Below are 26,194 nucleotides of genomic sequence, written 5' to 3' on the forward strand. Positions count from 1 at the left end.
CTGCACAAAAATATTGTGAACATCTGATCTGGTTATATCTCTGTCCAGTTGATCAGTTGGAGATGGAGGCTGTGTGTGAAGAGAGTTTGCACGGGTTTTTGGGAGCTGTGCTTGTTGATTGGAGGAATCAGTTCTGTGTCACCCCACCCAACATAAGGTAAGAGGCAACATACCAATGCTGAAAGAAAGATGAATTCATATACTGGATTAAGTTGACAGCCTTTTAATACAGGTTATATTACATTTCCTAGACTTGTTTGTACCCACTGACCAGGTCTTCTTTCTTCTCTCTCTCATCATGTAGCTTCACATTCTTACTGACAGAGGAAGACAAACCTCAAAAGCCTGAGGTAAAACACTCCATGAGCTCCTTCTAATACAGCACACCATCTATTCATATCTTAGTTTTAAATGTCATACAGGTATTATTTTAATTTGGATTCAAATGTAACCTTAACCTCTTAAAGAAAACATTCAGCTAAAGATTGATTTACGCCCCTTTATGTCATTCAAAACATGTATCACGCGAAAGGTAAATATTTGATGAATATTCTTATGACAGTTCTTTCAATGCAGTGAAAGTGAATAAGTACTTGGGCTGTCAATATTTAAATTGACAAATAGAAATACAAAAAAATGTCATTACACTTGTCCGTATGACTAATGGGCTGTATTCCATTTCTTCTGATGTCTTACGATTCATAATCTGCCTTAGTTCTTTCTGGCACATTGACTGTTGATCCAGTTCACAACACAAGTTTGAATGATTCATTTCCAAGTTGGACGGATGCTTCTCGATGGTTAATAATCCAGTTGCAACGGTTGGTTAGCAGCTCATTGGAGGGGAAGATCAGTTAATTTATCACCAGAGTTTTCATATGACTCAGAAAATATAGAATGCACACAAGTACTTTAATGATACTTTTGAGGTTTTTGTGTCCCTTCTACAGTTTACAGTTCTCCTTCATTGTGACTGCATGGAGAAAAATGATCCAAAAATATTCAGTTCCCTTCTTTTGTGTGAGGAATGAAAATCAAATGTTTAAAAATCTAGACGTTTTTTTAGTTTTACATGCTAAGTACAGTACAGTATTATATTAAGAATGCATAAAGATTCATTTTGAAGTCACATTCAAAATGATTCATACGGTTTCAATCAGAACGATAAGGTCAGATTCCAGTATTGAGACGTGGTGATGGCGGAAACATATTTCAGTTTTCAGGTGAAGCCCGTCTTTTGAATTTGCAAGTTCCAAATACCCCCGTCCAAACTTGATCACCTCCTACATGAATACCTTGTGCCATAATCATATGTGACCCTGGAGCACAAAACCAGTCTTAAGTCGCTGGGGTATATTTGTAGCAATAGCCAAAAATACATTGTATAGGCCAAAATGATCCATTTTTCTTTTATGCCAAAAATCATTAGGATATTAAGTATATATCATGTTCCATGAAGATATTTAGTAAATTTCCTACCATAAATATATTAAAACTTAATTTTTGATTAGTAATATGCATTGCTAAGAACTTAATTTGGACAACTTTAAAGGTGATTTTCTCAATATTTCTCAATATTTTCTCAATATTTTTTTTCCACACTCAGATTCCAGATTTTCAAATAGTTATATCTCGGCCAAATATTGTCTTATCATAACAAATCATACATCAATGGAAAGCTTATTTATTCAGCTTTCAGCTGATGTATTAATCTAAATTTAGGAAAATTGACCTTTATGACTGGTTTTGTGGTTCAAGGTCACATATGTAGAGGTCCAAAGTTTAATTTATATAACAGCTCAAGGGTTGTGGGCATCTGTCAGTACATTTAGTCCACTGAATGGTCCATGAGTGTTGTTCCTGTTGCCCTCAGAGAAACGTCTAGCCCACTCTCCTGTGATGTCATTCTGAGTTTACATGACAAATGGCAAGGAGCGCCATCAGGTCACCACTGACGCCACAAACAAAATCAAACCCTGAAAAAAACCCTGACCAAGAGATGCTTTAAGGATATCAACTATGTGCCAAGACCTTTTTTTTTAATAATATTAGATTATTTTCATAGAGAATAGAATAGACAATAGCCAATAGTCAAGTTCCCTAAAGCATAAAACACACAACTCATGTTCTCCGTAAAGTGGTGATATATACTTCAGTGTGATTTCAACATTTAAAAACAATATCCTGTTAAATTGTCAGATTTGTGGTGAATACACTATCCATAATCCTGAAGAGAGATCGACCAATCACAGAATCACTGTAAAACATTGTGGGAAAAAAATTAAATTGCAAGTTTTCTGATAAAACATTGTGATTTACATGCCATTAAATCAATATCAGATATGCTGTGCTTAATTTGGCAAAATGTTGGGATTATCAATATGGCTATAAAATAATAATAATAATAATAATAAATAATAATAGAAAAAATATATATTAAAATAATTATATTGTATTTATTTATTATTAAATAAAAATATATAATAAAGAACAAAATAAGAAATATTACACTTGTAATATTTGACCGTAAAATTAAAAAAAAAAAAAAAATCTAATGTTTAAGAAAAATAATATAATTTTTTTTTTTACATTACAACTGCAAAATTACAATACTAATATTGGGCACATTATGCCTTGATTGTCCAATGCTCTATTTGTCTAACACAGTAATGTTGTGTATTAAATTATCTTCAGGGTTTTTTAAGCAAATACTCATATAAATTGTTACTTCTAATTAATTTGGTAATTAATAACTATATTATGTAATTTGATTTTAAAAAACAGTTTTGTCAATATACTGTATACAGTCTTGGTCAGATTTTCAAGTATTTTCTTAAATTAGAGTTGTTAATGTTGTAATTCTTCCCTAAGCTGGTTGGTTTGAAGATGGGTTATTTTATTAACTCTTTATTAGAAGCATTTTAATGAAAAAATTAACAAGAACATTTTTTTAAGGACTCTGCTTGTTGGGCTGTATTAGGATGCTCAGGTAAATCATCAGATTATGTCAGTGATGTCCATTTTGATATCTGATTGCATTCCAGGGATATAGTTCTTTTGATTATGATGTCCAGTTATTGGTCAGTGCGTTACATTAGCATGCTTGATCTTTACATAAGTCCGTCTTTCTCACACACACCAACACTGTCAGTTTGAAGAGCGTCAGTGGTGCTTGAGGGGGCGTTACCCTTTCCACACAACCACGCAATCTAGTCCACCGGAAAAGAGGGGGATGAGCGGGTGAACGATGGATGGAGCAGAGGAAAGGGGAGGGCAGGAGAAGGGGATGACTCATCCTCTGTGAGAGAAGCAGTGCATCAATGTCTTAACCCACAGACTTGCATTTACAGTGAACACACAATACTGACAGACGAACCGTGAGGAAAGATGATAATTGAAAGATGGGAGGCTCAGGGCAAATATGCCCCAGATATTTAAATTGTGAGGACTAAAAGGACTATTTCATGGCATCTAACTGTGGATTTTGACCGTATTTGTATATTAAAAATAATGGTGTTTTTGCAGCAATGACATAGAAGAACCATTTTGGATTTCCCAGTGAACCTTTTAGTGAAGAGTTCTTAAAAGAGACACTTTTAGTTCTTTCTTTAAAGAACCTTTTGTGTAATGGAAATGTTCCATAATTTTAAAGGTTCTTCATTAAACCATTGACATCAATTTAATAATCTAAAGAACATTTTTACACCTTTTTTGGAATGTAAAAATGTGGCATCACATGTGGCAAAAACCCTTTCTGAACCTTTATTGGACACTATGTGATACATTAGAAGTAAATATGTCCTCAAAAAGATAAAAATGCCTTTGAAAATCAATACCGTTGACATATATAGACTGAACATTTCTGACATCGGTAAACGTGCGTATATGCATCCCTAACATCAGTTAACAGTTCTCAAATATAACCATTTTTTCTTGCACTCTTAAAAATAAAGGTTCCAGAAGGTAAATTTTGCAGCAATTCCATTGAACCGTTATTTTAGGTTCCCCAATGAACCTTTCAGTGAACAGTTCTTAGAAGAAACATTTTTATTTCTTACTGTAAATTACATTTGATCATCTTTTCACTGTAAGGACCTTTTGTGCAATGGAAGGGTTCCACGAATGTTAAGGTTCTTCATGGAACCATAGATGCCATTAAAGAACCTTTTTTTTAAGATGTTCAATCAAATTTATTTGACCAGTACTCCTAAATTAAAGGATCTTTACAGCATATATGGTTCCATGATGTACCTTTAATTCATGGAACCTTTACATTCCACAAGAGGTTCTTTATAGTGGAAAATATTTATAAAATGTTCTTCACACTAGAAAAAAATGGTTCTTTTAAGAACTGTTCATTAAAAGGTTCTTTAGAGAACCAAAAATGGATCTTATATGGCATCACTGTAAAAAGCCCTGCGTGAATCTTCATTTTTAAGAGTGAAATGTGGCCTCAAAAATATATATTTTTTAAATGCCCTTGAAAATCAATACCTGGGACAAATATAGACGACACATTTGTGACAACAGTAGCCGTAACATCTCGGAGCTGCACGATTCTGCTGCCTGCAGCTGCATTGGCTGTTTTCTATTTTATGAATGGATGCTGGGAGGGGCCATGATGTCAATACTCTCAGTGAGACCCCCCCCCCCCCCCCCCCCACACACACACACACCTCCAGATACGGGAAAAGCCTTCATAACCGCCGAGCTAAATCTGAGAATCGCCCCCGCCTACCTCCTCCATGTATCCTACGCATCCGTCCGCATGCACTCGCCGCCCCTCTCCCTCCAACCACACCTGTTCTCCTATCAGAGGAACCAGCTTCAGCCAGTCTGCTAATGGGCTTGCTGACGCCAGAAGACCCCCCCTTTCCTCTCTCTCTCTCTCTCTCTCTCTCTCGTGCTCCTTTTTCGCCACTAAAAGAGTGGCATGAATAGTCCATGCCAGAAAAAAGAACTGCTGCAGAGAGGGACGTGATCACAAGCCTTGCTCGTGCACACACGCACACCCTCGGACACACACACACACACACGCACGGCTGATGGAGGCAGAGCAGAGGGGCGTGTGAGACTGCAGTGGCATCCTTCTTCTCCGCTCGACGCGTGCAGAACGATCTTCCTCTTGCACTCCGAAAGCTGAAGCCGGCATGTTCTGCTTCTGCTTGCAGGGCTCTTTGCTGAAGCTCCAGGCTCTGGAGGGAGAGATCAGCCCTTCTTCAGACACCTCTCCCGACGAAAGTCCACCCAGCCTGGGATTCAAAGACGAAATCCTGATTCCTTCATGCAGTGGCGTTGGGCAAGAGCACAGCTCACCAGGTAAGCGAGCCGGCAGTGCTTTATGGGTATAGCATGCGAGTGCCTGATGGTCAGAATGAATGCTACGTTGCATGAATGAATGAATGTGGTCTGCTGATATGAAAACCCACTGACCGACTAAGACTGATAGGAGGGTTGGGCTTATTTGTTTATGGGTTTTGTGAAGAAGATGGCTCTTGTTTTTTGGGCACATGTGAGTCACTTGCCCGAGCCGCTTCACGCTGGCATCTATTAATAACGCAGGCACTGAGATCGCAGGCACCTCCTCACCTCACAGCACGACTTTAACACATAAGCACATGTATTCATCCCACAGTTTGGCAGTTTGGCACAGATTCTTAATATGCACTACCTCTTGCATACATCATTTCACAGTTTTTTTCTCTGCTCTAAAAGCTAACAAATTTTTTAGAGCTAACTTCACTCAGAACTTCACTTTTAACCAGCTGGTATTTTTGAGCTCCCCTCAAGTTCACACAGGTGTAGCAGAGTAACCACACGTGTAGTATATGTTCAGGTGATCTTTACAACCACAAAGTATTTTTTGTAGTAAGCATGCAATTTCATCTAATGAAGTGACATTTATACACTACTGTTCAAAAGTGTTTTTGGACATTTTAGAAAGAAGTCACTTATGCTCAACAAGTACAGTAAAAACATTAATATTGTGAAATATTATTACAATTTAAAACAACTGTTTTATATCTGGAACATTTTTAAAATGTCATTTATTCCTGTGATGCAAAGCTGGATTTTCAGCATCATTACTCCAGTTTTCACTGTTACATGATCCTTCAGAAATCATTCTAATATGCTGATTTGCTGCTCAAGAAACATTTAATATTATTATCAATGTTGAACCCTTTTTTTCCGAATTCTTTGGTGAATAGAAAGTTTAAAAGAACAGCATTTATTAAAATTTTGTAACATTATAAATGTCTTTACTGTCACTTTTGATCAGTTTAAAAATGCACACACACATATACACACACACGTTTGGGACATCCCATAGGCGTAATGGTTTTTATACTGTACAAACGGTATGTGCCTTTGCCCTACACCTAAACTTAGCCCTCACAGGAGACTGCGCATTTCTACTTTCCCAAAAAAAACTCACTTTTGAAAAGTGGGGACATGGGGCAATGTCCTCATAAGTCACCTTCTTCTTGTAATACCTATGTCATACCTGTGTCATTATACAAATTTATGTCCTCATTTGTCACAAAAACGCGCGCGCGCACACACACACAAAGTACTGACCCCAAACTTTTGAAGAGTATTGTGCATTTTGAAGCTTAACTGAACTACTGAAGCCACTGTTTGTTACAGTTTTTGGTTCACAATCACTATATGCCACAGTCTGTGGATTATCTTAAGGTTTCAATGGGTCAGAGAGTTTATGGTGACTCAGGTTTTAGTGTGTTTGTGTGTGTTTGTGTGTTAAGCTCAGCAGTTTGTCATTTGTTCACTCTGTTCATTTCCTCTGTCTCTCTGCATCTTTGTTTTCATTTGTCTGCTATTGTTCTTTTTGGAAAAGTGTGGAATGCTGAAATTAGCTTGAGTCAGTATGAATGGTGAATTTGCATTATTAATCATGCTACAAAACTTCTACGTTTTGATTAATGAAGGTCCTCTATACCAAAAAATGTCTTAAAAGATCTCTTACGGTACGAAGTTACAGCTTTTTTACTTGTCACACAATTTCTAAAACCTGACACTCAAACACCAGAACCACACACCAAATCTGCAAAACCAAATGCTAATTCTTGGCCTTTGACTCAGTTTTCAATTTTATAAAACACTTTTTGCAAAACACCACACAGTTCTCTATGTAACACACAAAAATCTCACAGGAATTAATATTATGGCAAGTTTGCAAATATCAAGCGTAGCATTAGTTCTGGCAGGTCACGTTAGTCAAGCTCGCATCAGCTGACTCTCAGCTGATCCCCATAGGACTACGACACCTTTCTAAGCATCCATATACAAGGTCCGTCAGTATTATCAGCAGTTTTCGCATTGCTCAATAGCTAACTAACCTCCTTCAGTTCTTGCCCAGAACAGAACCATACCGCCAGTCCAAACTGTATGCTAATTCAATCATCTTTGACGATAGTTGTACTGACAGAATTTGGTTTTGAGATGTGTTTGTGATATTTTTAATGCAGTGCTTCATGTGAGGCATTTTGTGTGTGCAGTTCTTGGATATGTGCGTTAAGTTTGGAAAATGTGTAAGAAGTTGTTTTTTACAAAAAAAAAATAATAATAATTTAAACAGTTTATCTTATACAGAGTTTGATAATTATGGTATTGGTGCTTACTAAATTATTAGCAGTGTTTGGTAAGACAAGCATCACTATTACGGTTTTGTGTTAGTGAATTGAACAATCCCCTAGTGGTACTTTTTAAACTTTAGCACGTAACTTGTCCCATGATGTTCATGCCATGAAAGGATACAGTACTTTAAATCATGCATCTTGTTGAGGAAAGGTGTATTATTTCTATTCTGACAAGCTAGATTTATGATTTTCTCCTTGTAGACAACTAAAAAAAGGATGAAAAGTCCTGTAGAGCCTCAAGCTTTATCTTTAAAAAAAAAAAGACTATCATAAAGTTTTTGGGACAGGCCTTTTTAAACTTGGGCCACTAAGCACTGAGTTTAAAATACCCTAGCAACCACCTTAGCAACTCATGAGTCAGTAGCCCTATATTACAGAAAAAAAATTGTTAGCAAGGGCCATCTATTCTCACTAGTTTATACAGTTACTGAGCTCATTTTTAAGGAACAAACATTTTGGTGCAGTAGATATGTTTCTGAGAATGGAACAGCCCTAGTAATGGCTCACTGCCTTGGTAGTGTACTTACTATTGAACTCGAGAGCCGACTGAAGCACACCCTAGAAACCATATAGCAATGCAATAAAAAAACACTTTAGCAAACACATAATAACACCCTGGCAACAGCAGAAAAAATACATAGCAATACAGTAGCATCCATTAAGAACATTTTAGCAGCCACATGTAATCACCATGGCAACCACCCACAACATCTTAATGACTGCATAGTAACACAGTAACAACCACTCAGAACACATATGCAACTGCATAGCGACTCCCTAGAAACAGCCCAGAACGTCTAACAGCTGCAAAGTAACACAGTAACTACCCACTCAGAACACATGTGCAACCACATAACAAATCCCTAACAACAGCCTACAAACAATATCATTTAGAAAATATAGGCAACTCCCTAACAACAGCCCACAATATTTAGTCATTTCAGAACATCTTAGCAACAGCATCTCCCTAGCAACAGTCCAGAACACATTTGAAACTGCAAAGCAACACAATATCAAATACTCCATACAAATAGGCAATGGCATAACAACAATAACTCCCTAGCAATAGCTCTCAACACCTAGAAACTGCATAGCACCACAGTAACAAACCACACACAGCATCTTAATATCCATATATAAGCACCCTGGCAACCACTCACACATAGCACATTACCAACCACATATCAGCCCCATAGAAACAGGCCAGAACACCTTTGAAACTATATAGTAACTCCTAGCAATTGTCCCTAACACCTAGCAATTCCATAACAACACATTGACATCCATTCAGAACATCTTAGCAACCACATATAAACACTCTGGCAACCACTTACATAGCAACCCCCTAGCAACAGCCCAGAACACCTTTGAAACTGTACAGCAACTCCTAGCAACTGTCCCTAACATTTAACAACTCCATAGCAACACATTAACATCCACTCACAGCATCTTAGCAACCACATATAAACACCCTGGCAACCACTCACACATAGCAACTCCCTAGCAACAGCCCAGAACACATTTGAAGCTGTACAGGAACTCCTAGCAACTGTCCCTAACACCTAGCAACTCCATAGCAACACATTAACATTCACTCAGAACATCTTAGCAACCTCAAATAAACACCCTGGCAACCACTCACACATTGCACATTAGCAACCACATAGCAACACCCTAGCAGCCACGCACAACACTTTGGAATCATGCTGGAAGATTTTGCACAGCAAGCACCACTCATTTTTCAGAGAATTGAACTGTTTAGTTATATTTGAAATCGATCAGATATGGATATCAGGCAACTGTGAGAAAATCTTTTCCAGATGGCGTGCTCAGTTTGAATCGTAATCTGAGGGTTAGCAGCCCTCAGACACGCTGCTTTTATCCCAGCGTGGGATTCTGATCTCTCTCTGTGTGTGTATGTGTGTGTGTGTGTGTGTGTGTGCTCAGACTGTAGGCTGGCAGAGGGTGACTGTAGCAGTGATCTCCAGCAGAGCCCGGGGCCCAGTCGACTCATCCAACACATCACAGACGACAACAGCCCCCTGCCCTCCCCACGCTGCTCCAGCCTCAGCCAGAGTCAACGCTTCAACACAGACCCTGAATCTGCTCCGTCTCCACCCTGTGCACAGCATCTCATCATGTACGAGCACACACACACACACACACACACACACACACACACATATATGTTGGGTTTCCATGTTTTATGGGGACGTTCCATAGATGTAATGATTTTATACTGTGCAAACTGTATTTATCCCTCTGACATAGGGTAGACCTGAACCATGCATACACACACACAGCTCTTTCGGTTGCCATTTTCAGTCAAAATACCTCCTTTCTCTTTTCCTGGAGAGTCTTAGAATCAGCTGGCTGCAGCTAGTAACACAGTGACCCACTTTTAAAACCTGATTTTCATTTCTCATTATTAACATGAGTTTCCTGCTGACTAATGCTGTAGTGATGGAAACAAACATCTGTGACAGCCTATACTGTGTGTGTGTGTGTGTGTGTTTGCTGAAATGGGAAATACGTAATTACTTTTTTGTTTTTTCGGTGTTTATGATGTTCTTACTCTGACTCATTAGGTCTGTACTAGTATTAATAGTACTAATAGATCCATACATTATTAGGATAAATAACAGGACACAAGATGGCTGCTTAGAAAAAATTATTTGAGTTTAAATGATTATATCTGTATTCAACATTGACAATAATAATACATTTTTCGCAAATCAGCATATTAGAATGATTTCTGAAGAATCACGTGATACTGAAGAATGGAGTAATGTTGCTGAAAATCACAGGAATAAATTGCATTTAAAATATATTACAATACAATAGTTATTTTGAATGATAATAATATTTCACAATTTTTGATCAGCTTTGGTGAGCATAAGAAACTTTAAAGCATCTTACGGACCCCAAATCTTTGAACAGTAGAGTACACTATAGAATTTAATGTTAAATACACCTTTTTTGTACATAGTATTTGTATAGAATTCACAGTTCAGTTTCTAACATCAGAAAATTTGCATTACTGTCAAGACTGCATTTTTGCAGTTTTATTAATCTGATTAAAGTAGCCTGGTCTATATGATCCTTGTAGTTGTACGAGTGTGTTTATATGTGTGTCTGTTTTCTTCTATTTAGGGCTCGTGGAGTTGTTAGAACGGAGGTTCCTGGAGACGCACAGGAAGCTACTTCCATCCCACTCCTCACCAAACACATCCAAACTCTCAAGAGGAAAATACGCAGGTTTGAGGAGCGCTTTGAGCAAGAAATGAACTATAAGGTCAGAATAATTAAAAATCCTGGATATACACTATATTGACAAAAGTATTGGGACACCCCCTTCTTTAGAACAGAAAAAAGGCACCTCCAAAACTCTGGCAACAAAGACGGCAACATAATTCATGTATTTAAAAATTGTATCTCTGTTGCAACAGTTTTGAAAGTCAATCAATCTTGTCTTTTTGAACCGTGCCTTATACACAGAGGCATTGTCATGTTAGAATAGAAAAGGGTCCTGTCCAAACTGTTGCTATAAAATTAGAAGCACACAATTCCCTAGAATATCATTATATGCTTAAACATTAAGATTTGTACTCATAGAAATGACTAAAGTAGTCAAATATGTTCATTAGAAGGGAGTGACCCAATACTTTTGGGAATACAGTGTATATCATGAACAGTTCGACGTTGAGTTCAACATTTAACATTGTTGCTTAGTGCCCTCTACTGGAGAAGAATCGTACTACTGTGCAGTGGCGTTGCGAGGGGAGGGGCTTTGGGGGCTTGGGCTTAAGCCCCTGATGTATTGTCAAAAGCCCCTGATCTTTTGGAATATGTTGCACTTCACAAATAAAATAGGTTGTATAACAATTATTTTGTTATCCAAATACTAAAAATCCATCTGCCCGTGATGAAAAGCAGTCTGCTGGCTGTGGTAGATTACCGTTTATACATCACGCTCATTCCAACTAAACGCAGCTTTTGTGTCGGGTATTTAAATAGTCAGCTGTTAAGCAGTACCTTTTTCTACCGGCAGGTGGGACTGTTGCCAGACTGTAAGTTTAAAAAAACGGAGTGTCTATTTACACTGTGCAAATAGCCCATCTTGTTGGCAAAGGCTATTTACACTAACTCCGCCCACTAACATGCGATTGGGTTTCAGTGGCGTAGATGGTAAGGTGCATACTTTTTGACGCGAGCGACACGGGTTCGATCCCACCTTTTGCCAAACATTTTTTTTCTCCCTTTTCAAATCTCATATCGCATCAGAAAGGCATTTATTTTCAATAAAAATTAAGGAAATAATCAAAAAGTTGAAAATAAAGTATCGGGTAGGGTTAGGGTAGGTGTAGGGAGGGCTTTATTGTCCCAATAAGGTGGCATCCATTTAATAAATTTGAATTAAAATTATAATTTACACTCAGTACGTTATTATTGCGTACTGTTTTATAATGTACTACAATACTGAGGTGCAGATAATTACCACTATTTGCAATAAGTAGTATAAATAGCAGAAAATCTTGCTATTTTAACATAGTGTAAATAGAATCCATCGCTATTTGCACTTAGTGTAAATAGCATCTGTCACTAAAAAAATATGCTATTTACACTGAGTGCAAATAGCCGCTGCCAAAACAAATCCCGCCACTGAACTGTTGTCATTCATTCATTATTAGAAGAGCTGATGAGGTAATAATTATACACCTATTACGCGAAACTGAGAACTTCTAACTATGAACACTAGGCTACACCTCAGTTAATCACTCTGTCCAAATGAGCATGTCTGTAGTTTTGTATCACATTGGCTAACAGCTCACACTAAAATAAATAATATTTTCAGACAGACACTGCCAATCAGGAGGTGATAGGGGGCTCAAGAGGTATGATTTGACCCCATGACAGACCAGCATCAATGTTTTTTTCTTTCACAGTTCACATTCTTATTTTGATGTTATATGATGAAGTTGGTCACAGAGCTTCACAATTAATTGTTAAAAGATCGTCATCTTGATTTAAACACCCACTTAATATTATTTCTAAAAAATAATGATTTGTCTATTAAACCTTGTCAAGTATGCTCACAGCGGAACATTCAAGTCTGTGTTTGACTCAGAGAGAGCAGTTGTCATGTATATTGTCATGTATTCATTAAGTTATGAAAAGCTTCAGTCTTTAGTCTTTTCAACCAAACATATTTATTGTTAGAAACATTAAAACAATCACAGCAGTGCTGGGATAAAAATTTGTAGCTCGGATATAAACACTGATGTCTTGTGATCAAATTAGAGTAAATCACCTTTTGTATGTGACTTGATGCAAGATTGTATATCCACTGAAATGTGACTGGAATGCTACTGTTAAAAGTGACTTAAAAACGAGATTTGTTCAATAAATATCTTTATGCATAAATCATTAATTCAAACCAATTTCATTAAAATATAGACTCCAGCAATTACTATTTTGTCAGAATCTCTAGTAAATTTCATGTTATTTTGTTTAGTTGTCAGTTTTTCCCCCAGAATCTATATTTTAAAGGAAAAAAGTTTTGATTCTCAGTTGGGGGGGGGGGGGGGGGGGTGTACTTGTTCTTAGGGGCTAAGCCCCTTATCTCTTCTGAACCTAGCAACGCCCCTGCTACTGTGCTGTGTTTTCATTTAGATAACCAAGATAATCATTGGTCATATGATACATATGATTAGAAGTTTTGAATTGAGTTTGTGCTTGTTCTCACCCACAGCCTTCACATAATGATAAATCGTCCAATCCAGAGATGTTCAAGCTCATGAGTGAACTAGCCAGGTCTCGCAAGCAGCTCAAAGGTAAGACTGCCAGTCTGAATAATAAAACGTAAGGCAATTCATGGGCCTATTTTATTAATTAAAACAATTTTAAATGATTAATTGTTACATGGCTCTCAGGAAATTCTTTTACATTTTATTGTAATGTCAGACATAAATACATAATGAGTAGATTCAAATTTTGTCAATCTTAGATGTTTTTTTTATAATAATTATAATGTTAATAATGGTAAAATTTTGAATATACAAATTAAAAAACAAATGAATGTAATTTTTTCTAACATTTTAATATATATATATATATGTATATATATATAGTTTATATACGTATATGTATTTATATATATATATATATATATATATATATATATTTATATCTATAAAATATATATTTGCTATTTTACATTTTGTTGTCAATATTACTTCAAAGTTAAATAATAGTTACACACACACATATATATATATATATATATATATATATATATATATATATATATATATATATATGTTCATGTGCAGAGATTTCATGGCGCTGTCTGTCAAAATTAATGTTTTTTTCTTGTTAATGTTTTTTTGTTGTTTGTTTTTGACGTTTTGTTGATTATGTATCAATCAAACCAATGAACTTGTTCACCCGTTTCCCCAGATTTGAACCTTAGACTGTCAGTTGAGGAATCCCGGACATATGACAACAACCAGTCCACAGATATTTGCAGGTACACCAACAGCCAGCAGGAGACGCCAGAGCAGCAGCACAAGCCCTCTCTGGAGGAGACTGTGGACACACTTCTGAAACGACTACGGGAGAAACGCCAGGCCCTCGGCCTCCCAGACAACATGAAGGTGAGGCCATCTGCGGGTGCATTCTGTTCGGGTGGGTGGGGATTTGATTATGTGTTTGTGCGGCCAGGGTTTGTGGTGATTAACTCAACACGTGCTCTTCTGTCCACAGGAGATGACCCAAAGACAGATGGCCCTGGAGAAGATCACTCTGCAAAAATGTCTGCTGTATTTTGAGAGCTTACACGGCCGCCCTGTAAGAGGTTTTTCGCATTTAAATACAGAAATGTTCTAGTTAATTAGATACGGATTAGGATTATAGCATTAATATTTGAACAAAATGTTTAATGTGATATTGTCTCCGTAGGGCACCAACCAAGAGAAAAACCTGGTAAAACCTCTCTATGATAGATACCAGATGGTGAAACATCTCCTGTGTGCGACTCCCACTATTACAACTATAGTAGGGGTTATTATATACTGTATACAGTACACATACACTACCAGTCTAATAGTTAAAATAATTTTTAAAAATGTTTTTGAGATAGAACCCTAACCCTAACCCACACCCATGTCACAATGATCAGCTCATGTGACACCGAGACTGGAATAATGGCAAAAAACAAAACACTAGTTCTAGTTTTAATTTAAAACTACAATTTAGAGTAAGATTCTGTATGTTTGTTTTGAATGTATCACAGGAAGAAGAAGAAGGCTCAGATGACGACTCAGATATTCGATACACACCCCCACCCATGTGCCTCACTGATAAGAGAGGCTGTGGGGAGGAGGAGGGAGACAGCGACCCGGCCTTTGTGTCTCCGCTGGATGAGATCAAGACAGTGAGACATTCAGCCATAACCATGTCAAACCTCCACGAGGCCTCCAGGTACACAAGCCTTAGTCACATCACATGCAATAAAAATAACGTGGTAATATTTTAGTTTAGGTGCCTATCCTCACTATTAAGTAGTTGCTTATTAGCATGGATATATTTATTAGTACTTATAAAGCACATATTAATGCCGGTGACACTTTCTTTTAAGGTGTCCTTGTTACACGTTACATGTACTTACTATTATAATAACAATAAATTATGCATAATTACATGCAAGTAACCCTGAACCAAACCCTAATCCTAACCCTACCCATATAGCAAGTACATGTAGTTAATTAATATTACGCAGTTCTTAAATGTAACAAAGACACTTTAAAGTAAAGTGTAACATTAATGCCTTATTCTGCGTGAGAATATTTTAGATCTCTTAAAGGGATAGTTCACCCAAAAATTTAAATTCTGTCATTAATTACTCACCCACATGTCATTCCAAACTCGTAAGACCTTTGTTTATATTTGGAACACATTTTAAGATATTTTTTACGAAATCCGAGAGTTTTCTGACCCTCATTGACAGCAACGCAACTGAAACATTCAAGGCCCAGAAAGGTGGTAAGGACTGACACAGAAGAGAAAAAATTGTTGAATAAAGTTATTTTTGTTTTCTTTGCACACAAAAAGTATTTTCATAGCTTCATGAACCACTGATGTCGCATGGACTATTTTAACAGCGTCCTTACTACTTTTCTGGGACTTGAATGTGTCAGTTGCATTGCTGTCTATGCAGGGTATAATTCATGTTCTATATTTCAAGTCTTCTTAAGTCATATTTTGTGTGAAGAATCGACTGAGATTTAAGTCGTTTCGCACAGTCATTTCAAATATGTTACATCGAGATGTGGGATTTGAATTGACTCTGCACAATTGAGATTGGAGAACTAAAACAAAACATGTCAATTTTTCTGTTTATCACACACAAAGGTATCGTATGACTTCATTTTTTAAAAGTTCAGCTCCAGTTTCCATTTAGTTTTGTTGGTAGAGCAGGGTTGCCAGATCTGCCTAACAATGCTAGCCCAGTGAATACAAAAGATGTATCTCTCATACCTAAAATACATATTTTACAGTCACTGGTAAAAAAAAAGTTGATTGTCTCACACAAAAGTCACTTTCAAACCAAGCAGCAGCTTTATGCAACTTGTACTTTAGTTGAAAATGACTGTGTAGTAGTAAACAGTCACAGTTTAAGATTTAAGGTGGTGGTGATGGCGCAGTGGATAAGACACATGCCTTTGGTGTGAGAGACCCGGGTTCGAATCCACTGTGAGACACCAATGTGTCCCTGAGCAAGACACTTAACCCCCTAGTTGCTCCAGAGGCGTGCGACCTCTGACATATATAGCAATTGTAAGTCGCTTTTAGTCAGCTAAATGAATAAATGTAAATGTAAGATTGACAGCTGGTGAACAAAATACTTTGGTGCAAATTAATTTGATATGAGTATATAAAATAAAAATTTCAAGATAATCCTAACAAGTTGGGAACTTCTATAGATTTTTTTCCTTTTTTATTTAGTACAATCATTCCTGGAGAGACCTGGCAGTTACCATAGAAACATCCGTACGGAGGCTCCCTTCCAGTGCCTTTCTCTCACAAAAATCTCCTTATAGTGTCTCATCATCTAGCACAGTTTTATCATTGTTAAAATATAAATTGGGTTGACTAAAATATGTCGGTGTAAGCATTTCTATCAAATACACAGTTTAAACAACATGTTAAACCTTTAAACTAACTAACAGTATAAAAGTTTAAAATCCTTCAGGAAAACTGCAGAATTGGCAAACCTTTTCTGGAGAATATTCTGCAAACTATATTCTGTTGTGTAAAACAGAAAACATCTCAGGTTACGTATGTAACCATGGTTCCCTGAAGGGAACGAGACGCTGCGTCGAAACGCTTATGGGAACGCCACCAGCGTGACCATGCTCTGAATATTATGTGCAATCAGTCCGAAGGAGGGCGAGGCGTCACGGGCGGGGTGACGTCACGACCAGGAAGTATAAAAGCATGTGCGGGCAGAGCCGGCTTCAGCTTCAAGTCATGAAGCAAGCGCGGGCAGGGATGCCGGAAGTGTGGCTACGCGACGCAGCGTCTCGTTCCCTTCAGGGAACCATGGTTACATACGTAACCTGAGACGTTCCCTTCCAGGAAATTCGAGCTGCGTCGAAACGCTTATGGGAACGAGAATTCCAACGCCGCCAGACTGACAAGTCCCTGCCTGTGTCAGGACGAGAGGACGGATGAGCCTGGAGTGGGTCGAGGTTATAGAACCTGGCGAAAGTCAGGGGCGTGGACCACCCAGCAGCGTTGCAGATGTCCTGAACCGGGACACCTGCCCAGAGGGCCTTGGAGGCCGCACACCTCGGGTCGAGTGCGCTCTGACTCCCAGCGGCGGGGGACGCTCAGAGGCCTCGTATGCCAGAAAGATGGCATCCACTATCCACCTGCTAAGAGTGGGCTTCGTAGCAGGAAGACCCCTCTTAGGGGGACCATAGCACACAAGCAGTTGGTCCGATTTTCTCCACAGGGATGTCCTGTGGATGTACGTCCCCAGTGCTCGCACTGGACACATACAGTTGTGCTTCTCCTGGTCTGGCTCCCTGAAGGGAGGAGGACAGAAGGCCTGGAGTACGACTGGCTGTGGTACGACCGATGGGACCTTAGGTACATACTCCACGCGGGGGTAGAGAAATACTTTCGCCATGCCGGGCGCAAAGTCAACAGAGGCCGTAGACAGGGCCTGAAGGTCACTCACCCTCCTCAGAGAGGTGATAGCAGTAGACTGACCTCGTCCCGGTGCACTCTCGCCAGAACTCCCGGGAGCAGAGCGATCGGGGGAAAAGCGTACAGACGAAGCCTCGGCCACGTCTGCACCATAGCATCCAGTCCCAGAGGAGCTGGAGGGGCTAGAGAGAACCAGAGGGGACATTGTGCCGACTCTCGGGTCGCAAAGAGGTCCACCTGAGCCTGGCCGAAAATAGCCCAAATCTGCTTCACCACCTCGGGGTGAAGCATCCATTCCCCGGGCCTCGGCCCCTGCCTCGACAGGATGTCTGCTCCCACATTGAGATGCCCAGGTATATGCACAGCCCTCAAAGATAGGAGCTTGCCCTGGGACCACACAAGGATCTGGTGTGCCAGCTTGTACAAGGGGCGCGACCGCAGACCTCCTTGGCGGTTGATGTAAGAGACCACTGCCGTGCTGTCGATGCGCACCAGCACGTGGTGATCTCTTAGGTTTGGGAGGAAGTGCTTGAGTGCACGGAACACAGCTAGGATCTCTAGCCAGTTGATATGCCACGTGAGGTGGCGACCACTCCACAGACCGTGGGCAGGGTGGCCACTCATGACCGCACCCCAACCAGTGAGGGACCGCACCCCAGCACCGGGCCCTGAGACAAGAACCAAGGGTTCCTCCACATGTCTAAGGCACGAATACAGCGGCGTGACACTTTGACAGCGCGGAGCGGATTCACCCTCAGGGAAAACCCCTTGGTCTTGAGCCACCACTGTAGGGGTCTCATGTACAGAAGGCCGAACGGGATCACGTTGAACGCAGCTGCCATAAGCCCAAGCAGCCTCTGCCACTGCTTGACAGTGAGTGACTGGCCCTCTTGTACTCTCATGACTGCAGTGAGGATCGACTCGATCCGAGCAGGGGACAACCATGCCCGCATCGTGGTCAAATCCTACACCACGCCTAGATAAGTGGTTCTCTGAGCTGGAGAAAGCACACTTTTCCTGGCGTTTAGTCTTAACCCCAAGTCTTTCATGTGGGCGAGAACGACATCTCGATGCCAAATCGCCAACCGCTCTGATTGAGAGAGGATCAACCAATCGTCGATATAGTTCAGTATGCGGATGCCCTGAAGCCGCAACGGGGCCAGTGCTGCATCCACACACTTGGTGAAAGTGCGGGGTGAGAGTGCTAGGCCGAAGGGAAGAACCCGATACTGGTACGCTTTGCCCCCGTAAGCGAACCTCAGGAACTTCCTGTGAGAAGGAAGGATGGAGACATGGAAGTAGGCATCCTGATTTGAGACACGACCTGCTTGACAGTAAGCATCTTGAACTTCAGTTTTCTGACTGAGCGGTTCAGTAGATGCAAATCCAGTATGGGCCTCAGCCCTCCATCCTTCTTTGGAACAATGAAGTATCGGCTGTAGAAGCCGGTCTGGGTGCCGTGAGGAGGAACCAACTCGATGGCTTCCTTCCTTAGCAAAGTAACGACTTCCTGTTCCAGAACCAGAGCCTGCTCGGGGTGGACCGCAGTCATAACAACCCCGTTGAACAACCCCCGAACTGAATGCGATATCCATTCGCTATGGTTTGCAGGACCCAAGGAGACACATTCGGCAGTCGCTGCCAGGCTGCCAAATGATCTACTAAGGGAAATCAGTCTCTCGAGACTGACCTCTGGTGTAATAGAGGCGGCCAGACCGCTGTCTCGAAGCGGCACACCGGAAGGACAAGGTCTGGCTGCTGAGGCGAGTTTCTCGGCTCCGCTGCGCTCACGGGCGGAAAGACCTGAGATGAACACTCGCTGGGAGCAGCTGCGCCCTGGAACAGCGGCAGGGTTAGCCGACAATCCCTGGAGGGCACTGAGGTGAGGCGGTCACCGTGTGCCGCGGTGTAAGCCGCTCCACCCCAGTAGGGGTCGCCCTCCACGGTCCTGGGGCTCGCCTGTCAGGACCTTTTTGCCGAGGACCTCTTGGCCGAAATGACAGCCCTCAGATCTGCCTTCGGCCGTGAAGTCCCCGCTGGTCTCGGCTTCTCTGCGGGGGAGCACGAGAAGCTAGTCTGCGGCTCAGATGCTCTCTTGGGGGACCAGCTGATGTCAAGCTTGGCCACTGCCCGAGTAACCACCTCTAAAAGCTCCTCATACTGGGGCGAAAGAGGCGGTGAAACCTCGTGAATGCTCGTCACAACAACCTCCTCGGAGGAAGAAAGACGCAGCGTCGAGCCCTCGTCTCGGGGGTAAGAGACCGCTTCCAAACAAGAGACGGGGCGCCAGATCTGGCGGATACGGGAGGAGATAAGGACATACCCATCTCACTCTCACCAGCCAGATCAGCCTGCGAGCCCCACGAGTGCAGCCGCCGCTCTGCCTCGGCAGAAGCGGGGCCGAAACCGCACAGAGAGCTCGTGAAGGCTCCCTCCTCGAAGAGAGCCCTCCGGGTGCGGAGCTTTTTTTTTTCTTTTATCAGCGGCAGCCGCTCGCAATGAGGGCAACCGGCTCCCTCGAGAGCCGATTTCGCGTGCTCCGCACCCAGGCAGACTACGCACAGATCGTGTGTGTCCCCACTCGTGATATAGCGAGGGCAAGGACAAACACACGACCTGAAACGCGGTCTGAAACTTTCGCCCCTAAATTATTCATACTGGGGCGAACGAGGCGGCGAAACTCTCGCCCCTGAGTTTATATTTGCCCTCAGACTTAGGCATTTATAGCTATACTGCTTTATTCTCAGACAGACAACAATAAATAGGACTGACACACACAGAGCGCTTCGCTGAATGACAGAAAGCTGAAGCCGGCTCTGCCGCATGTGCTTTTATACTTCCTGGTCGTGACGTCACCCCACCCGTGATGCCTCGCCCTCCTTCGGACTGATTGCACATAATATTCAGAGCATGGTCACGCTGAAGGCGTTCCCATAAGCGTTTCGACGCAGCTCGAAGTTCCTGGAAGGGAACCTTGGGTGACATGGGTGTGTAAATGTTTCCTAATGATAAATTGTACACTGTAAAAAAAAAAAAGTTGAGCCAGCTTAAAAGTTTAAGGCAACCAGCTTCAGCAGATTTTTGAGTTTTCTCAACTTATTTTTTTTTTGAAAATTTCTCAACTTTTTGTTGTATAAACTGTGACGAGTCGGCTGCCTCCCCCCTGTCCATCATCACCACCCCGTTCCGTATTCACCGCCATTCACCAGGCTCCCGACGGGAGTGGGTGTGTGAGAGAGGAGGGGCGTTGAACACCTAGGGCTGGCGGCGTGTGATTAGGTGCACCTGATGTGAATAGAGCCTCATCACCACCGCCGTTTAAACGCCGAGCGCGCCTCTCCTCGGGAGACCGGTCTCTTCCCCGTGCATGCACGCTGGTGTCCTCGTGGGTCCAGGAAGGGAGCGTCGAGGAGGACTGCCGCACCCGTTAGGCGGCTGACGGGCCAGGATGCCGGGCCGCCGAATCCCCCAGAAGCGCCGGGAACCCAGGAGATGGACGAAGCCGCGCAAGAGACGCCGCCGTCACTCGCTCCCGGCCCCGAGAGGGAAGCGCGTGCGGCCACCGGACTCCGCCCCTTCCCTGGACCCTTCCCTGACGAACACTACCCTCCTTCACTAGCCCCGCGGCACAAAGAGGACACCAGATTCCCCGTTTATTTGGACACTTTTCCCCTTGGACACTTTATTTTCCCTTTTTATTGTTGAATAAAAACCTCTCCGAGGCTTGACGCCACGCCCACTGTGTCTGTCGTTTGCTCCTCCCGCCACAAAACTTAAAACAAGAAGTTGAGAAAACAAAAATCTGCCAACTTTTTTTTTAGTGTAGGGTAAAATATTCCTTTACAGACTGTCTTTGTCTACTTGAATTGCAGGTCTGAGTTGCTGGAGTGTTTGCGTGAGACTCGAGCTGAGAAGAAGAGACGACGTAAAGCCATCAGAGAGTTTGAAGAGCAGTTCCTCAGACAGATGGGAAGGTAAAACACAGATGCGTTACTGTGGCATTAGCACATTTTAATGGTATTTTGTTACTTTTGTCTTTTTGAACATGGACAGGAAGGAAAAAGGAAAATAAAGTTCAAAATAGTTCGGCGTAGTTAGCATAATGCACATCTATGATACACAAAATAATACCACCAGGAAGAAAAAAAGACAATGTTTCTGTACACAATATATGGATTTTTAAATAAAATACATTTCCATTTAATCTGTTATCCACTGATGTACAAAACTGCTTCAGTAAGGCAACTCAAGGGTTAAATGTAGTGTAATCTAACAGTCATTCGTTTCATGCGGTATCTCTTTTTTCTTCTTTCCCTCTCCACCAAAATAATGAAGAACTGCACAAAAAGATGACCGAATCCCCATGGCCGAGGAGTACCAGGACTACAAAAGTCTCAAAGCCAAATTACGCTTACTGGAAGTGTTGCTCAGCAAACAGGAAACTACATAGACTATCTGAGTTAAAGAGATTCCTTCTGCCTTTCAGTGTTAAACCCAGTGTTTGGACCAAATGGAGTTTTTACATTGTGCCATAATGATGCTAAAATGCACTTTAATATCATTTCTGACCACATTGAAAGTCCTAGACTCAATGGGTTGGGCCGAACCGATCAAGGCCTTTCAGTGGCTACTATCACATAAACACAAACGTGTGCGATCTCTGTGCTGTGTACAGAGTGAGACGGATCGATACAAACCTCATTCAGATTTCAAAGGGCAAAAGGAAATATAGAGTATTCATCTATGTTCATGGAATATGGCACTTTATTTTTGGAAACGATTTTTTTAACCAAAGTCAAATCGTATGCAATGTTCACATTTTCTTGCTCTTGTTTGAAGCTAGTTTATGATTCTAATTAGGAACATGGTGACATTATGCACAATAATGAGGATCCATGATTCTCTGGGGCTAGACACGACCTCTAGTCTGTCAAATAATGCAAAGCTCTAGATAGAAAACAACTCAGAGCACTTAAAATAATGGTTTTATGCAAATTTCAATGAGTTCCCTAGCATAAAAATACTGCAGCAACAAACCATAATTGTATGCATTGTGTGAACTAACATTCACACAATGCATACAATTATGGTTTGTTGCTGCAGTAGTTTTATGTTAGGGAACAATGAACTAACATTATTTCTCATATATTTGTCTCTCGCATTAAAATGGGAGCACAAAATGAGACATACTACCCAGAATTGAAAAGATTCTCCCAGAAGAGCTAAGGACTGTATTTTTAAAGATCTATTTTTCTCAAAAACATGTTAAAGTATGGTACGTGGCCATCACAGAGCAAAGTTTTCCTCCTATCTATGAAGAACAAATGATATATTGGTTAAAATGAACACTGTCCAATCACGTCGTACACTAAAAACAATACTGAATCCCAAAGCAGGAGATATGTTCATGAGAAGCGGATGTGCGCTTTAAGTGCAATTCTGCTCAAGCAGCTACTCTCTGGAAATGAAACAATCAATATCTTTCCTTTCCGACAGCTCTACTGCAATGAACTATTACAATCTTTGTGTAGTGTCTTTGCATGCCAACCAGCGTAAACTGTTGAATTGTGCTACAATCAGGTGTGGTTATTCTGTCATGTTATCGTCGTCCCAGAATATTTTATTTGCTGTAGACATCCACAATGACAAATGTAGCTTTTGAATGTTAGATATAGTGCACGTGACTCTACATTGGTTTATACAGTATATATATATATATATAATTATCTATATATATTTGCTTTATCGTGAACCTTTTCTTTTCCATCACCAAAGTCCTGTACTGTGCACTTCTGATTCTGTCCATTTTCTATTCACCAGTTAAAAAATAAATATTTTTCTATCTACATGTCGTATCACATTTATTATATGTTAAATCACAGTATACTGGATGGGTTGGAATAGATAACATGAAACACTACTGAAGAACAATTATGGAAGTGCTAATGCCAATGTTTCCAAAAATGTTTGCAACCATGCTACAGATACGTCCAATCACGTTTTTTGAGATATCTCACTTGGTATCCTCACATTCGTAACAACTCATAAGAACAGTTGTCTTGATTCACCGATTTGAGTGACTTGATGAGCAGTTAGTGTTAAATTTGTGTAAACTTTGGTTACAATTCTGCGTTCTAACAGCAAGGTCTGACAGACAATAAGATTAAAGAAGCAGTTTGTTTGACAGGTCAACATCCCAACACAAAAATAGGAGCACAACATATCTAACCCAACCCCGCTCGAGATCCATAAGCTAGTAAACGAAAAAGAGCAATTTGTCAAAAGCTGTGAGACACATGCTGCGGAGGAGCCTTACAGACACCAGAAGGAATTATGGAAAAGTTTAATAATGGGTAAGGAGGATGGCGAAAGGAGAAGGCGATTTTCTGTGCTGTTCAAGGCAGCAGGAGGGTTCAGTTTTTTAGGTTAGCGTCCCACGCTGATGTTGCAGGTTTTGCAGCTGGGATCCTTCTTGGCGTTGACTGTGGACAGGCTCATGAGCTGGTGGCCGCTGATCTCAGCTACCGTGCCCAGGCTCAGATCCACGGGGTCAGTGTAGATGACCTCCAGGATAAGGTCCTGTGCGTGGTGGAAAACCAGCTGGCCGTCTTCATCCTCTGAGCACGTCATAAAGCGGTTGTTGGCGAGATCCAGCACTGGCAGGCCCTGCTTGCAGAACTCGTCTCCAGACGAGCCCTTTGGTGCGATCACCAAAATGACGTAGTGATAGGCTGTATACATGCAGTAGAAGTCGGCGAAATACAGGTTTGTCTTGGGGTTGAAGAGCTCCTCGGCTGGCAGCTGGAAGCGGTAGCGCCCATATGGCGAATCCTGTGGGGGTTTGCCGGTGTTGAACTCGGTGTTGCAGCTGAAGAAGATGCCCTCGAGCTTCCCGCTGATGGGCGAACCGTGGCTGCCGCTGTTGTCCTTCACTGATAGCAACATCTTGTTGTTTTGGGCCTCCCTGCAACAAGCAAATTCACTGTAAATGACAAATGACTTCATGGAGGTGATGTTTAGTGGCACTAAAAGAAATTAGATTTAACGCAAACCATTTTTAATCTCCTTAAATCAGTACAGCCTGTAGTAGCTGGAGAACACGTTACAGCTAATATGGAAACTGGAAAAGCACTGGGTTCAAAAAGAACATGATTCTCAAGGACCACTTTCATGGTATTGTTATGATGAAGTTTTGTCCTGTTTGGATCTTGACAGCAATTTCCATACACTTGTATTAAATGGAAAAGAGCAGAGTGAACATTCTGATAAATGTCTCCTTTTGTTTTTCTCTGAAAAACAGTGTTATATAGGGTCATGACGACAGACGACATTTGTTTGGGAGAAAGATCTTTTTTACAATCTACGGAAGCCTGTTTCCATCAGAATAAGAAAATAAAAAGGAAATTGTGACTTTTTATCTCACAATTCTGACATTATATCTCAATTTTTATTTATTTATTTTTAGTTCATTTCTCACAATTTTGACTTTGCTTCTCAGAATTACGAGCTTATATCTCACAATTCAGACTTGCTTTCAAAATTGAATGTTTATAACAATTCTGACTTAATTTCTCGCAGTTCAGAATTTATTTATTGCAATTATTTTGCAAAAACGTTCTCAGAATTGTTTATAACAGAATTCTGACTTCATATCTCATGTTCTAAGTTTGTCTTGCAATTATTTAACACAAAGGTAAAAACTGGTTGATCTTAAAATAAATCAGAATTGCAAAAAATATACAAATTATATGATCTCTGTTACCGGGCGAACAAGACGTGAGACGTGCGGATTCATATGCAAACTTTTATTTATAAACATAGTCAATTCACAGGCAGGGTCAAACGACGGCAGACAGGTATGGCATGGACAAGACACAGAGTAATCCTAGGGCAAGTGTGGGTCGACGATCGGTGAACAATATCCAATAGGACGAGGCAGAGAGATAATCCAGGTACACAAGCAAAGATCCAAACGAGGGGCAAACAGAGTCCAAACGGCAAGGCAAAGGGGTTAATCCAGGAAACGTGGGCAGGAATCAAAACATAGGAAAACAGGCTAGGCAAGATTTGGAATGGCTTGGTAGAGTAGCTATCGACAGAGACTGTGACAAATGCTAAACAATACTCGGCAGTGACAGAGAAGAAGTCCAAGGCTTATAAAGCGTGTGTGATTGGGTGATAGTTCTCAGCTGTGAGTGTGATTAGTGTAATCAGCTGTGTGTGTGTGTGTGTGTCGTCAGTGCAATGGATGATGGGAAATGGAGTCCAATGTGCTGTGTAGTGTGAAGGTCCATGTGGTGAGCGGGTGACCTCTGGTGGTG

The 26,194-nt window shown here is 41.0% G+C and overlaps 2 protein-coding genes across 3 annotated transcripts in view; one reads left to right on the forward strand and one right to left on the reverse strand.

The window, feature by feature from the left end:
* Positions 1-5,150: 5,150 nt before the first annotated feature.
* LOC306852393 (protein FAM13C-like) lies at positions 5,151-22,323 on the forward strand (the record flags this gene model as incomplete). Its single annotated transcript, XM_079389155.1, has 10 exons — positions 5,151-5,319; positions 9,606-9,798; positions 10,812-10,953; positions 13,411-13,492; positions 14,118-14,314; positions 14,424-14,507; positions 14,619-14,714; positions 14,953-15,140; positions 21,746-21,847; positions 22,209-22,323. The coding sequence occupies 10 exons, from the start codon at positions 5,151-5,153 to the stop codon at positions 22,321-22,323; spliced, it is 1,368 nt and encodes a 455-aa protein (XP_079245281.1).
* The window catches only part of LOC306852394 (phytanoyl-CoA hydroxylase-interacting protein-like), a 38,583-nt gene continuing 34,263 nt past the window's right edge, over positions 21,875-26,194 (reverse strand). For both annotated transcript variants that reach the window (XM_079389156.1, XM_079389157.1), the window contains exon 5: positions 21,875-24,837. In XM_079389156.1, the coding sequence (XP_079245282.1) occupies positions 24,300-24,837 (538 nt within the window). In that variant the 3' untranslated portion in view covers positions 21,875-24,299. The remainder of the gene's footprint in view (positions 24,838-26,194) is intronic.

The sequence above is a fragment of the Barbus barbus genome, assembly GCF_936440315.1.
Source record: "Barbus barbus genome assembly, chromosome: 32".
In the NCBI taxonomy this organism is placed as follows: domain Eukaryota; kingdom Metazoa; phylum Chordata; class Actinopteri; order Cypriniformes; family Cyprinidae; genus Barbus; species Barbus barbus.